The 13,746-nt window shown below is 38.1% G+C and overlaps 1 protein-coding gene across 14 annotated transcripts in view; it reads right to left on the reverse strand.

Annotated features, from left to right (window-relative positions):
• The window catches only part of LOC119647872 (disco-interacting protein 2), a 262,686-nt gene that overhangs the window by 45,862 nt on the left and 203,078 nt on the right, over positions 1-13,746 (reverse strand). For 7 of the 14 annotated variants that reach the window (XM_038049157.1, XM_038049152.1, XM_038049150.1 and 4 more), the window contains 2 exons: positions 2,916-2,990; positions 1,690-2,034 (listed from right to left, as the gene is read on the reverse strand). In XM_038049157.1, the coding sequence (XP_037905085.1) occupies positions 1,690-2,034; positions 2,916-2,990 (420 nt within the window). The remainder of the gene's footprint in view (positions 1-1,689; positions 2,035-2,915; positions 2,991-13,746) is intronic. The other 7 variants (XM_038049158.1, XM_038049159.1, XM_038049151.1 and 4 more) reach the window with 2 other exon arrangements.

Below are 13,746 nucleotides of genomic sequence, written 5' to 3' on the forward strand. Positions count from 1 at the left end.
GAACGCATTCTTGGCAACCGTATTCGCGAAATCGTTGAAATAACCGTGAATCAAGCCGGATTTGTCAAGAACTGCGGAACTACTAACGCAATACACGCTGCGCGGTTACTCATGGAGAAACACCATGAGAAGCATCGCCCTCTTTACATTGCATTTCTGGATCTAGAGAAAGTGTTTGACCGTGTACCACACGAACTCATCTGGTATGCTTTGCGACAACACTTAGTGCCAGAAAAACTCGTGCGCTGGGTTCAACTGCTCTACCACGATCCGAAAAGTAAAGTTCGAAGTATGGCGGGTGTATCAAAGCAGTGATCTGCCCCGAACTGAGCGATTTTAATATCTCGGGTCAACGCTATCAGCCAATGGAGATATGAAATTGCTTCACTCATTAACGCAACCTGGATGAAATGGCGTTCCACAACTGGTGTTCTTTGTGATCGACGTATCAACGAACGTCTCAAATCTAAAATATACCGCAATGTCATCCGTCCAGTCGCTCTCTATGGTTCTGAGTGTTGGCCGACTATAAAAGACAATGAACGTCGTCTTGCGGTAACGGAGACGAAGATGCTACGTTGGACTAGTGACGTCATACGTTTAGATCACATCCGAAAGAGGATATCCGCGATCGTTATGGGGTTGCACCGATCGTGGAAAAGTTGCGAAAGAGGCGTGTTCGATGGTATGGCCACGCAATTCGTGCCAACGAGAATTCACTTGCCAAGATTGGTCTGAACATCGAAATCGATGATAAACGACCAAAAGGCAGACCGAAACAATGGTGGCTTGATACACTAGATGGGAATTTGAAAGCTTCGCGATTACACCCAGATCAGACATTCGATAGAGCCAAATGGTGAAGCCGATCACGACGAGCCGACCCCACTTGTGAACGGGACAAAGGCTGAAGAAAAAGAAGAATTCATCATACTGGACAAGGTGCATTCATATGTTCTAGAATGTAAAGCATTTTGAATTCCATTGCGCGACGTTTACTGCGCAGCGAAAAATGATCGCAAAGTACGAACGAAGTCGAGAAGTTGATGCGAACTATCTACGAGAAGCTGCAGTTAATAACTGATTCAGCACCGCAAAGCTATGCTTTCGATCAACCAGTGTGTTTTAGCACATAATCACATGGCAGGAGCCTATAGTAAGTTTTGACCCCTTTCTCGTCTATATGAAAGAAAAGAAAAAAATTTAAATAAAGTTTAGTTTTACACATTTGCAACAAGTCAGGATTTCATCTATAGTACCAGTAAATTCCAATATGATCGATTTTACAGTTGCGTGTGGTCGATAAAAAGGCGAGATAGACAAATAGACAGAGGAGCAATTTTAATAAGGAATTACTTTGCACAAAACCTTAAAAACGTGCCATGCAAGCACGCAGCCACAAATTAAACGGCGAAAATCTATTTATATTGGAATGCGTTCCACCATTCGGATCACTATATGACTTTGATCTTTTTATATTTCATGGCTCATAATATCGACTATATATTTTTAGTTAAGAATCGGCCAAATTCCAAGCGAAACAACAAATCATGCAACACAAAGTCAATAAACTACAGCCAGCGCCGAAAAAGTCACTACAGAAAGCAGAAATCAATACATAGATAGGAAACATTGACTCCAATAAAACATTTGTTCATCACTTCGCATTTGCACAAATCACAATCCGACCTGAGTGATATCGTTTCTCATTATGCGTAACACGGCGTTGTGTCCTTCGGACGCGATTCTGATGGCCTGGACCGCCATTTCCGGAGTTACCACCACCACTTCCACCACCCTGATGATGATGTGAAGATGACGACGAGGACTTATGATGTGAACTTGAATGACGATGATGTGATGGCAATGATGGAACATCTGTAACATAACTATAGCCCTCGCTTGATAATTGCACGCCACCACCACCGCCCCCAACACCATTTCCTCCAGTACCTGGCTGTTGCGGTTGATCCTTGTTTTGTTGAAGATTGTAATATCCGGGCATAGTCGGTCGATGATCAAATCCTCCATCACCTTTTCGTTTCAATTAGTGGATGCATTAAGGATTAATGGTTAGTAATGTTAGTGACACAATTTGATAATGAAGTTTATAGACTATAAATGGATCAATAATGCAAATGAGATTTGATTCTTCATGGTTATCTGTGTGAGCTTATGAAGTGCACATTTCTGCTTATGCTGGACAGCAAATTTCTGTTTCATTCATCATTTACTAATCACTGTACCGGTAATCAGTCTTTTAAATAGGCATTAGGTATTAGATAAATCATTGCCAAGCTCACTTCGAGCATTTATCATGTCTACAATTGCAACAATTTATGTGAACAATTAGTCCCACACGAGGTACATTATAGGGGATTTATTTTTAATTCCAGTATTTATTTTAATGATATATAATAGCAACCATCCATCAATGATATATACGAATGCAATATTCATCGGCTCTTGACTTTTCCTTCTAAGCTGCTTTATAGATATTTGTTATCATTTCTTCCTATTTACTCTGGTAATATTTCAAAAGCAGCTCATGCTTACTATTTGATAGTAACTACATGCGCCAAGCTATCACAAGTTGTTAATCACGTATCCCATACTGGGAATATTTTCAACCAACTCGTAAACATTGAGCTGCAATTTGTTATCAACTAAGGAATTAACACTGTGTACTGGTTGCCATTTAATATAAATTCAAACGAATCCATAAAATGAATACGAGTCGAATTGAAACGGAATTTACTAGTGGTACAATGATGGTTAATGTTCATTCCAAGTTTAATCAAAATTAGTAACTACCAATTACTGTTATCAGCTTTCTTCATTCACCCAGGATAGCAATTAATCTTACAACTTATCATAATTGGTTTCTAATATACTCAAAAAAGCAATCAACATACCTTGTGTGTTTTTTGCAATGTATGGTTGCAACAGTCTTGCCCTCTTCTTTTCATAGCCTTTTTGAGTGATGTCCCCTGAAAGAAAAACGGCAAAAATTTAGGCAAATTTACTACAAAAGCAGTTACTAAAATTGTAATTATTTTTTCCATTTTTTATATTTTTCAATTCAGTTGCAGATTAGCCAAAATACCGATAAGATTATCAGAGTTAATTGAAAAAGGAGGAGGAGCTGAGGACTCCAGGTTCAATCGCTGTGCAGTAATTAACTTTGATGGGATAATTAGGCAGAGAAAGGTATTATACTGAATAGTTAGTGTAACAAAATTCGAACCGAGCCTGCTAGCGAATGAGGCCATAGCTAAAAAGGGAGAAGAAGAATTAGTCTCACAAAATAAGCAAAACTTAAAATGCAAGGATTGTCACATTCAAACGAGATTAAATAAATAAGTATCCCTAGTGATAATTACACTATGAATATTAGCCTGTCAATACTGAGGAGTATCTATTCAGGTTCACGCCAAAGAGTTTGAAATTTCAAAAGCCAGTTTAAAATTACAATCAGTTTACTCAAATACGATTTTTGTTCCAGTAATTCGTGTTCTGGAGACACAAACTGCTTGTTGACCACATTCTCCGTTTGAGAGAAGGAGGGAACAGTCACTACAGTCTGTATTGCCGTGTAACTACATCCGGACTAATTATATTTACTAGACAGGAAGTTACTGCCTCGATGAGGTAGGAACTCCCATGTGAGCTAAGAGGTTTAGAATATACTCTAATTATTCCCTGTCTGTCGTAAAAGGCGACTAAGAGAGATAGAGACTTGTGGGTAACTTGCAATTCTCGAAACTTTTTATGTTTTAACAATAAGAGATAATAGAGTGTTCTGATGAGCACTCCTCGCCTCTTGCGGCTACTGTGCTATTATATTGTGGCAAGTCTTCTGTCGGTAAACGTGAATCCGGTGTCCTGATTAATGCTTACTGCGCCGTCATGCCTAGTGAATTGATACCTAGAATATTAACTGCGATATTCTGGCAAAGGATAGGGCCTTCCCGATAGTGCACGAAGAGAGACCGATGCAAGGAAAAAGCAGGCGTTCTATGAGCAACTCAAGGCAGTTCAAGAGAGACTTCCTAAAGTTTACGTTGCAATCGTGATGGGTGATCTGAATGATATGATTGTCTTTCATGAAACACATTTTGGCAAGTTTACCGGAGAATATTGGGCATCGGGATGCCATTAAAGCCTTTTTTCCTCTGGCGCAAATGTCGGGATGAAGCGGGAATTGGTAGCGAATTGAAGACGGACGTACGGAACTGACAGCTCTTCTCGTCGCTGCGAATGCTGGCGAACGTGATGTGCTTGAGCTTCAACATCGCGGTAGATCTCGAGAAGTATTGCTAATCGCGCGCGGGTCGCAAGTTTTTCGATAGTCCTGCGAGGAATATTAACGGGCGACTTCTCATCTATGACGACAAGCAGCTTAAGAAATGGAGGGGACATTTCACTGTGGTTCTTAATCGTATAACAATCGATGAAGTTTCACCTCCTGTGGATGACATGGATAGTCACCATAATATGTAGATACGGAATACTCCTCCGGCTATCAGTGCGTTAAAGTGGGGCAAGGCGCCTGACTTTGATGTTCCCTCTGCGTCTCTGCTTCTTCCACTCATTTGTAAATTCTGAACGAAAAGGGGACAGGGGGCGGGGCACTTATAGCATCAAAAGCTTTCCGATCACTTTGGAGCGATGTTTGGAGTTCGCTCTTCTACGAGCCCTTGCGTTCCCGGTTTGTTTTGTTCTTCAAAAGTCGAAGTGACATAATAATTTGCATTTTGTATTCTCTTTTTATCCAATTTGATCATTGCTCCACCTTAAAAGATTTCTGACTGAGCAACCAAACAGACATTCTCAGCATTCTCAAGCTCAAGTACAAGGTTAGAAGGCTGAGGCTTTGGAATATATAATATGGACTAACCTTGTCAGATTTCGAATTTAATATAAATGAAGCAAAAAAGAGCGGGAGCCGTTTTTGATCGCACTTCCCCGCAGGGAAAAAGCGCGAAGCAATGTCTGATAAAATTGTCTTTGCCCTCCGTCCGTGGTTTTAAACTTCAGAAATGCAATACCGCAAGACTCTCCAATACCGACTTGTTTTCATTTTAATTATTTCGTTGATAGCTGTTGCGGAGCGGGTGGGGCACAGCGGGCAACAACAATAGCTCCCACCAGGTCTTCCCAAGAAGTCTCTAAACTCTTCCTCTACTTTGCCGTATATTTCTAGAGTGACCCCCTCACCGACTATTACGGGATAATGGATTCCAGTGCATAAAGTTATCGGCCTTTCTTGAAGCGCCGCCTATCCTCTGCCACTTACGTCCTCTAATAAACACATCTTTCCGGGCCACACCGATGACAAGGCGCGAAAAGGAGTTAACTTTGAATAACAGTTGTAATCACTTTCCATGAGCTTAAATCATATAAAAGCACAGAGAGAATCTTGACCTGGCAAAAGTTCACCTTGATATTGATGAGGTATCTGCACTTTCAAATTTTAAACAAATCAAACAAGGTGGTTCGACCACTCTTAATCTGTCGAGTAACATCAATCTTGATATCACTATTGGCAGAAACAACGCTATCAAGATAGGCAAATTGGTCAATATCCTCGATGTTCTACCCGTTGATGCAGATAGGAAGATTACGACGACCAGACTGTTCAGCTTGATTCTGAGTGCCTCTTTTTCCAAATCCAGCACCATTTGGACAAGGTTGAGAGAGTAAACAAATGTCATCAGCGTAGTCGAAATATTTGAGGAAAGATATCATGGTCCATTGGATCCCCCCTTGCCCTCCGACAGACGTTACTGATAACGAGAAGAAAAAGTATCCGATTAATCAGATTCCGCTTTGAACCTCCCTCGATGCAGCACGGTACACTTTGCGCAATCATATGTCATTCTTATAATAGCTGCAAAATTCTGGGGAATGCTCGGTTGATCCTGTCGAAAGTCTTCTCGGAATCGATGCAAAGTAGTTGAAACGGATAACGGAAGAGCGATGGTCCGGATGACTTAGCTCACGGTGTAAGAGCACATTAATTCAGATATTGAAGAAACACAAATTGTGCAAATTTGTCTAATATTCAGGGAAACCAGAAAAATATGTATTTCGTTTTAAAATAGGTCAAATTGAATTTTACTTATTAAAAAAAACAATCATTCAACCAACATCCAAAAAATGTGATCGAGTGCTATTCTACTCTTAATTTTTTCCTGACCATATGTTCGATAGGTGTGTTGTCAGTAGTCTCCCTTAACAGTAAATAGATTTTTAATAGATTTTCCTTATAATATAGATATTTCAGAGTGAGTACAAAATGGTCTGATAATAGAGGACGAAAGGTACGTAAATCTATCACAAGCCTCAACTGTTTTCCTCTAAGCACAAACGTGAGCTTAGTTAGCTGTTTGAAGATTGCGGCCGTGATCCACTGAAGATGGGGCGAAGAAGAATCAATCCAACATCCCCTTTCTCAGGAAAAAATACCTCTCTTATGACTTGGCCAATATTAACGCCTAATATATCTGGAAATTCGAAGTTAGCTCAAGTACTAAGTGGAAAATTGCCTCCACTTGCCTACTTCGCCTTCGCCGTTACTTTCGAATGAAAATTAAATTTTATATTGTTGAACTTTGTCCCATCTATACTATATTATAGAAAAACTAGCCCCCAAAATTTACTAGAAATGATTCCAGTCAGAAACTTCATTTTTAAATTCATTTGAATCATCCAACATTTTGACCACAGTGTTCCTACCATTGAGCACATTTGTTATGCAATAACCGTAACAAGATTTTGTTTGGATTAAAAATTTTCAACTGCGGCACGAAAACAACGATAAACTCAAATTATAAACCTAAAAACCTATGCACTCCAGCCACGTTAATTCAAGCTAAAAATCATACACTCAGTCATTTCACGTGTTTCCATTATTTGCTGCTTTACATCAATAGCATAATTGTTAAACATGCACCCCTTCAACGGGACAAAATACAACCTGAGAATTACATGTTACTGCATACAACGAGTTTTTAATTTAACGCTTATTACGTCGACTTCACCGAGGTAATAATTGTATTTACACAATTTCCCGGACAATTAAAATAAAATCAGATAAAATTGAAAAAAAGGTAAACATTGTATCTACCGAATAAAAGCGGAAATAATAAAAATGTTGGAAATCAAAAGTGAAAATGTGTACACATCGTTTTTCATTATGTTGTAAATTATTTAATGTAATATTTTAGTTTCTACTCATGGCCGTGAACGCACGAAGCATGTGGGCTTCAATGCGAGGTATGTTTATAGTTGTAATGGATAGTTAAGTACGTAAGCAAATATTTAGTACTCTTATTCATAGAAAAAGCTCAAGCAAATACAAAAATTGAAGTGGAAAACTAGAAGATTTCGCACTGCTGAAGGGAAGAACTTGTTGCCGAAATATTTTATCTACACAATAAAAAGACTTTTTTTTTATCAAAAGAGGATATCCCTCTAGTTTTTTTCCACAAATACTTGAAATAATACCACCCAATTCCGTCAACTATGCTAAAGCAGGCATTAGCTGCAATTTTTAGCCGCAAATGAAAGTAATATTTGTAGAGAGGCCGCCCGAGATAGCGATGGGTTGACAAGCTAAACAACGAAATGAAAGCGATTTGACTGAAGAAAAGTAAAAACCTGCCCTTGTCGATTACAATTTTATTACCCTCCCTTGCCGATACAATTTGAATGTCCTTTGAAAAAAAAAGATATTTCAACTTAATTGACACTATACATTTTGGTGTATTGTTACCAGTTACTATTTTCTCTCGAACTTTGAACCTTTGATCCTTTGCTCTTCAATTATATTAAAAATAAGATTTTAAATCTGCACTGTTTTTAGACAGCTAGAGTATTAGATCTTTCGAATGCAATTGAAAGGGACGAGTTTTCCATTTCTAAGAGAATCATCTTATTAGGATTGAACTGAAGAAGAAAACAGATTCTTATCGATTGAGTACTAATATATGTTGCCCTGTTAATGCTTGCTTTCTCTGTTCATTTTGCTTTACACAGCCAATACTCGTCCTCTAAGTCACTCAGAAATAACGTTATACATCTTTCAACAAATTCTAGATCCTTAATGTATTTCCCTAGTCGGCGAATTGTTTCCTACCCACTTCGGATGCTAATTCCACGAGATGTATCTTTCGACAACACAGGTGGATTGGACATCAAAAATGAACCACTAGAAAATTCTGTAGTATTTAAATTTTATGCTTAGAAATAGTAACGGCGTTGTTTTTCTTGTTGAAGCATTTCACAATTACATTTTTGGGAACCGAATTGTTCCCCTCCTTCAGAATTTGTCCTGCAAATGATAAATAAAAGAACTGGTTCCCGAAAAAAATGTTGCTTTATCCAAGAAAGGGAAGCTGGCCCAGGTTGGGGACCGTTTAAATTGTCGTAAAAATTGGGGACGGCCAAGATGATTATCTCCTGACTATGACAGATTTATCCCACACAGAATTTTCAGTACCATATGGAGTTATGTAGAGAGCATGCCTCAAAAGCGGGCCAGTCATCCACCAATAATCCCATTGGAAGCAGATTAAAACCAACATCTTTCGAAAACGCCATTAAACAAGTCGGGAAACCGGAAGCTGGGCGCTTCAGGTATGAAAGGTTTTGTTTGCTTCTTATGTGATATTTGAGTGTAGAACTATTCCATTTGTACATAGTCCGTTAAGAATATGCATTCAGCATGTCAGATTTAGTACTTTGGGTTGTAAATTTACACGGTAAAGACAATTTTGAGCTACTGTAACTTTGTTACTAATAGTATGATTTTTATCAAACTTGGAGATAATATGCTTCATATTATATTTTATACTGCTACGAACTTTTATATTATAACTCTGGGATAAACCTAAGGGGGGTTTTACTCAATTATCCCAAAAATATGGTAATATATTATTATTAACTTAATTTGAATAGATATCGATATGGAGAGTATTTTGAGGCCTGGGCACCATATAAAGGTAGTTCATGATTTTTTTCAGATTTTTCGGTTGGGTAGTTTCTCAGAATGGGTCCGTTAAAGAAATCATCACTTTCCACCCCTCCCACTCCCCGCCTTTTTAACAAATCTCAAAACTAAGACCGGCTTCTAAAAGTACTAATTACCTTTCGTTTGATTCCCCACATGACTATATTTGGTGACAAACATTTTTTACCCCCCATATACATGTATGCGGACCCCCCTAAATCTCAACCTAGGAGGATATCACTCACTGCATGTCTGGGGGTCCACAGGCCCCACCTTCTCACCAAATTTCGTGTCAATCGGTGTAGGCATTTCCGAGAAAAGTGGCTGTGTCAGACAGACAGACAGACGGACAGAAGACGCGAAGAAGATTGCCGAAAATAAAGCCTCAGGTTTAGATGGCATACCGAATAAAGCACTCACAGTAGCCATCGAAACAGTTTCAAGGTGGTTCGCTGAAACATTTACGATGTGCCTCATAGATGGGACTTTGTGGAATGTTGTGTTAATGGCAAAAGCGGTACTTTGCTTGTCGATTAACGAGTAGCGACGAACAGATGGCGGTAATATTTCGAACAGGTTTCAATGGAATAATTTGCTCATCTTGCAATTCCCAAAGCACTGCCGGCATTTACAGTAACTCCATCTGTCAGTGCCACTGAAGTCGAGGAAGCATTCAAACGAGCAGGTGAAGCAAACGGACCTAACGACATCAGAGCTGAACTCAGGAAAACGAAGAACTGGCACTCAATACTGTGGGCCAGTAAGTCCTTTCATTGGGTCATTGAGTAGAGCGACTGAGAAGAAAACATGCAGCTCCAATATAAAGAAAGGCAGTTCGGCAGAATGTTCAAATTGCTCTATTATTTCTTTTTCAATGCAGATCATGCTTTCCTAGCATCTCATAAAGCCGATCTTGAGCAACTTACAACAATCTGAGAGTGAATCTGAATAAAATAATTCTTGATTTTTGACGACAGAGCCCAATGAAACAGGCACTACAACTATTAGTGACATTGACCTACCCAGAACTGAAGGATTTAAATATCTCGGATCAATGTTCAATGCGTTAAAAAACCACTTCGCGCTTCAGTACAACTTGGATGAAGTCGCATACCAAAACTGGTGTGCTTTGTAATTGAGGTAGCAACGACCGTCTTAAATTCAAAATTTACTTCAGTGTCTTTCACCGTGTCGCCTTCTATAGAGACGAAAATGTTGCGTTGGAACAATACACAACATAATCACATTTGAACTGAGGGCAATCGGAATCGATATAGGGTTGCATCCAGTCGATGTGAAAGAATGAAAATCCAGCCAAAACAACAATGGCTTGATACGCTAGATGATGACTTGAGAGCCTATCGATTCCATTCAGTTCAGGCGTATGACCGATCGAAATGGCACAACCGATCAAGATTATCCTTCCCATCAGCTGAACGGAATAAAATGCGAAGAAGATTCCCTAAAGGATTAAATCCTTGCGTATGCATGCATATATCTCTGTGAATTGGCAAAGCCAAAACTCAAATAATTTATTGGTGCAGTTTAAAGTCAAATAAATAATACATTTTTGTCAAAGGCATTTTGTCCGAAACTTTTTTCAAACAATTAGCGGCTGCCTGTATAATCGGAAATGATAGGCTTGGAAGGAGTATGGCACGCTTTAGACTAGATATTCTAAGACAAATCCGTCAACAGAGTATAATGACAACGAAACCATTTCACCTTACAAATAATAATGTACTCCCCGCAGCCTTGAAGACAAGGAGATTCCAATGCTCCCTAGCATCATTTCGACAACACCAGTGACATGTGTCAACTCTAACACCGAAGTAAAAATCTATTGGTTGTACTCTTTGGAAGAGAAACAACGAAGAAAAGGAACGTTCAGTACCACTTCTTGTGTACGAAGCAATACGAAATGACTGAATCGATCAGTTAGACCTCGGAAAAAATTTTAAAACGTACTGTAGTACCGTTTGGCCATAAAATGCAATGAAATCCACTGCCCCAAAGCGATTTAGATAGAAATAGTTGCAAAGAAATTCTGACGAGATCAGGAACATATAACCAGTAACGATGACAGGCAGGCATATTTGAGGCACAATAAACGCCTGTTGGGAGTTGCAGCAACAACGAATATAATTTCCTTGCCTGTGGAACCTTTCAAAATTTGGGATTGTTTTCAATATTACCCTTTAATGCCCATATATTTTTATAGCAGTATCAACCACACTTGCCTTAAAGCACTTTATGTAATTTCTTCAAAAATAATGACCCTAAATGTATACACAAAAATTCACTTAAAAACGCCTTAACTGTTTATAATTCTTTAAAACACGTTATTAATCGCAATTTAAATCTTTTCGCATAAATTCTGTGAAGCAAGTTGACCGTACCCTACAAAAGAGCTCTGATCTGATACGGCAACTTCCATTTCAAAGAATAAAGTTAACAAGAATTTATGTGTGGCTACTAGATATGTTTTCCATTATTTAGAAGGTAGATTTCGTACTCGAAAAACACGCATATCATAGTAGCTGGTTTGGAAAAACGTGTAAATGTTAGTGTGGACACAAAAAAAAAATAAATCACAAGGCGAAACATTGAAAAGGACAAATCCCCACAAAGCACAAGCCATCGTGGGCGTTGGTCATAAAACTTGTTCAAACTTTTAATGTCACACAATTTGAGTTCTTTTTGTGTCTTTTTGAGTCAACTTATTACGTAGACAAGTAGACTGGAGTGATGTTGATGTATTTTGCCTTTGCGACTAGTACAAGTCTTTTAGTGGGAGCATGTACACATGGATGTATTACTGCAGTACAAGAAAATCCACTGCCATTCAGGATTAGCGTTAGCATTTTTGGGCGACAACTAATTGGGGTCAATTACTTCAGTAGAGCATATTATGTCAATGCAAAGTATCTTTAACTGGAACACATCTACTTGCGGACACTTATGCCCAAAACAAACATCATCGATTGAGATAACAGTCAATTATTCATTTCGCTAAGTTATATAACAGAAGGAATTGTTATTTCTAGTCGAACCTGACTAAACCGAAAACAGATAAAACGTATAATCCATTAACGAAATAATCTTTTCTAAACAAGAATAGATCACGCTTCATTGTTGAATCAATACAGCAATTAAACGCACCAAGAAAATTTATTAATTATTCCCAATGACAAATTGCGATCAAATGTAAAACGTTAGTAGCCATTAATAATTTAATATTGTTCGGCTCTGTTACCAATTTGACCGCTCTTGATGGAAACGGATATTCATAAATGGTATGACTATTAATATTTGAACTCGTGCAATGCAAAAAAGATACGTGGGTATAGATACGAACGATATAGACCAGAAGCTATTCCAAACGAAATCGAAAATACATAGTAGGATAGAAATGGTTGCCTATTTTTCAAGTTGAAAAATTGGCTCTTGTTATTTATGAACTACGCGTGATATGGACATATAAGGCATTAATTCTATTTCCTACGTGACAAATTCAGCAGCTAAAAAATGTTGATATATTAAACTTATTTGGACAATAAGCGTCAACAATGGAAGTTACGTAAATTATAAGCACAAAGAACAATTGCGATTTAAATGGAGATTAGATGGACGTTTTACATTATGCGTATATTTCAACATGTTAGAAAGTGCAACTATCTCGTGCTATGTACCTGACTTATATTTCCAATAACATATTATTATAGCGCTTTGGAATGAAAAATTAGCTTTCGATGAAATTGTACTCTAATTGTATCAAAGAATTATTGACTATTCTCATTGGACCCGGATGAGTATGAAGGAATCACAACCTGGAAATGTGCTATGGACAAGACAGGATTTATAGCTGCATTCGTTACTTATCATTTTAGTGAATCGCAGCTATAAATATTTTGAATCAATTAATGGAACGAGATTCTGAACACAGTCACCTGTTGTATTAGAAAATATTATTAAAAGTTCTTATTATTGTATGACATTCTTGATTTTTTCGAGACCGGGTGATGAGACAAATAAATGCCTGTATGATTTCTGTTACTTTGAAGTTGGTTACTTGTATCTTTATGCTCATAATTCTTTGAAGTACTGAATTGACCAGGTGTTAGACGCCGTACTACATTTTTACATAAATTTCATTTCTTCTTCGTCAGAATCCAGCTGTAATCTATTTGACAAGTTGTAGGCGAATTTTAAATTATGAATTGACGGTGCAAGGGCGAAGTTGGTTGAGCGTCAGCCACTCGAGTTCGTTACCAGTTGTCATGGATGTTTGTGTTTGTCTTTGTGCTGCCTCACTGTTGTAGGCTTCTGACTTTGAGAGCACTAGGTTTGTTGATAATGAAATTGAAAGTCAATTTCATTAAAAATTGAATAGGAAAAAATAACAGTATGAAAAGATTATGTTTCGATTACGTCCCATACTCCACAAAGAAGTGAACAGGATATATACATCGACGTCCATCAAATATTCGTGAACTTCAAGCAGGCATATGACAGTATTGATCGAAATGTATTATACAAAATAATGCTTGACTTGTAAATTCCTGCAAAACTGGTAAGTTTTACCAAAATAACAATGCGCAGATCAGAGTCGATAATAGCCTGACAGATACATTTGAGACAAGGGAAGGGAAGGGTTTTAAGGGAAAAATTCTTTTCTTTTCACTTCTACTGTTCTATCTAGCACGGGAGCAAATTATACGAAGATTGCC

The sequence above is a fragment of the Hermetia illucens genome, chromosome 2 (genome assembly GCF_905115235.1).
Source record: "Hermetia illucens chromosome 2, iHerIll2.2.curated.20191125, whole genome shotgun sequence".
NCBI lineage: Eukaryota > Metazoa > Arthropoda > Insecta > Diptera > Stratiomyidae > Hermetia > Hermetia illucens.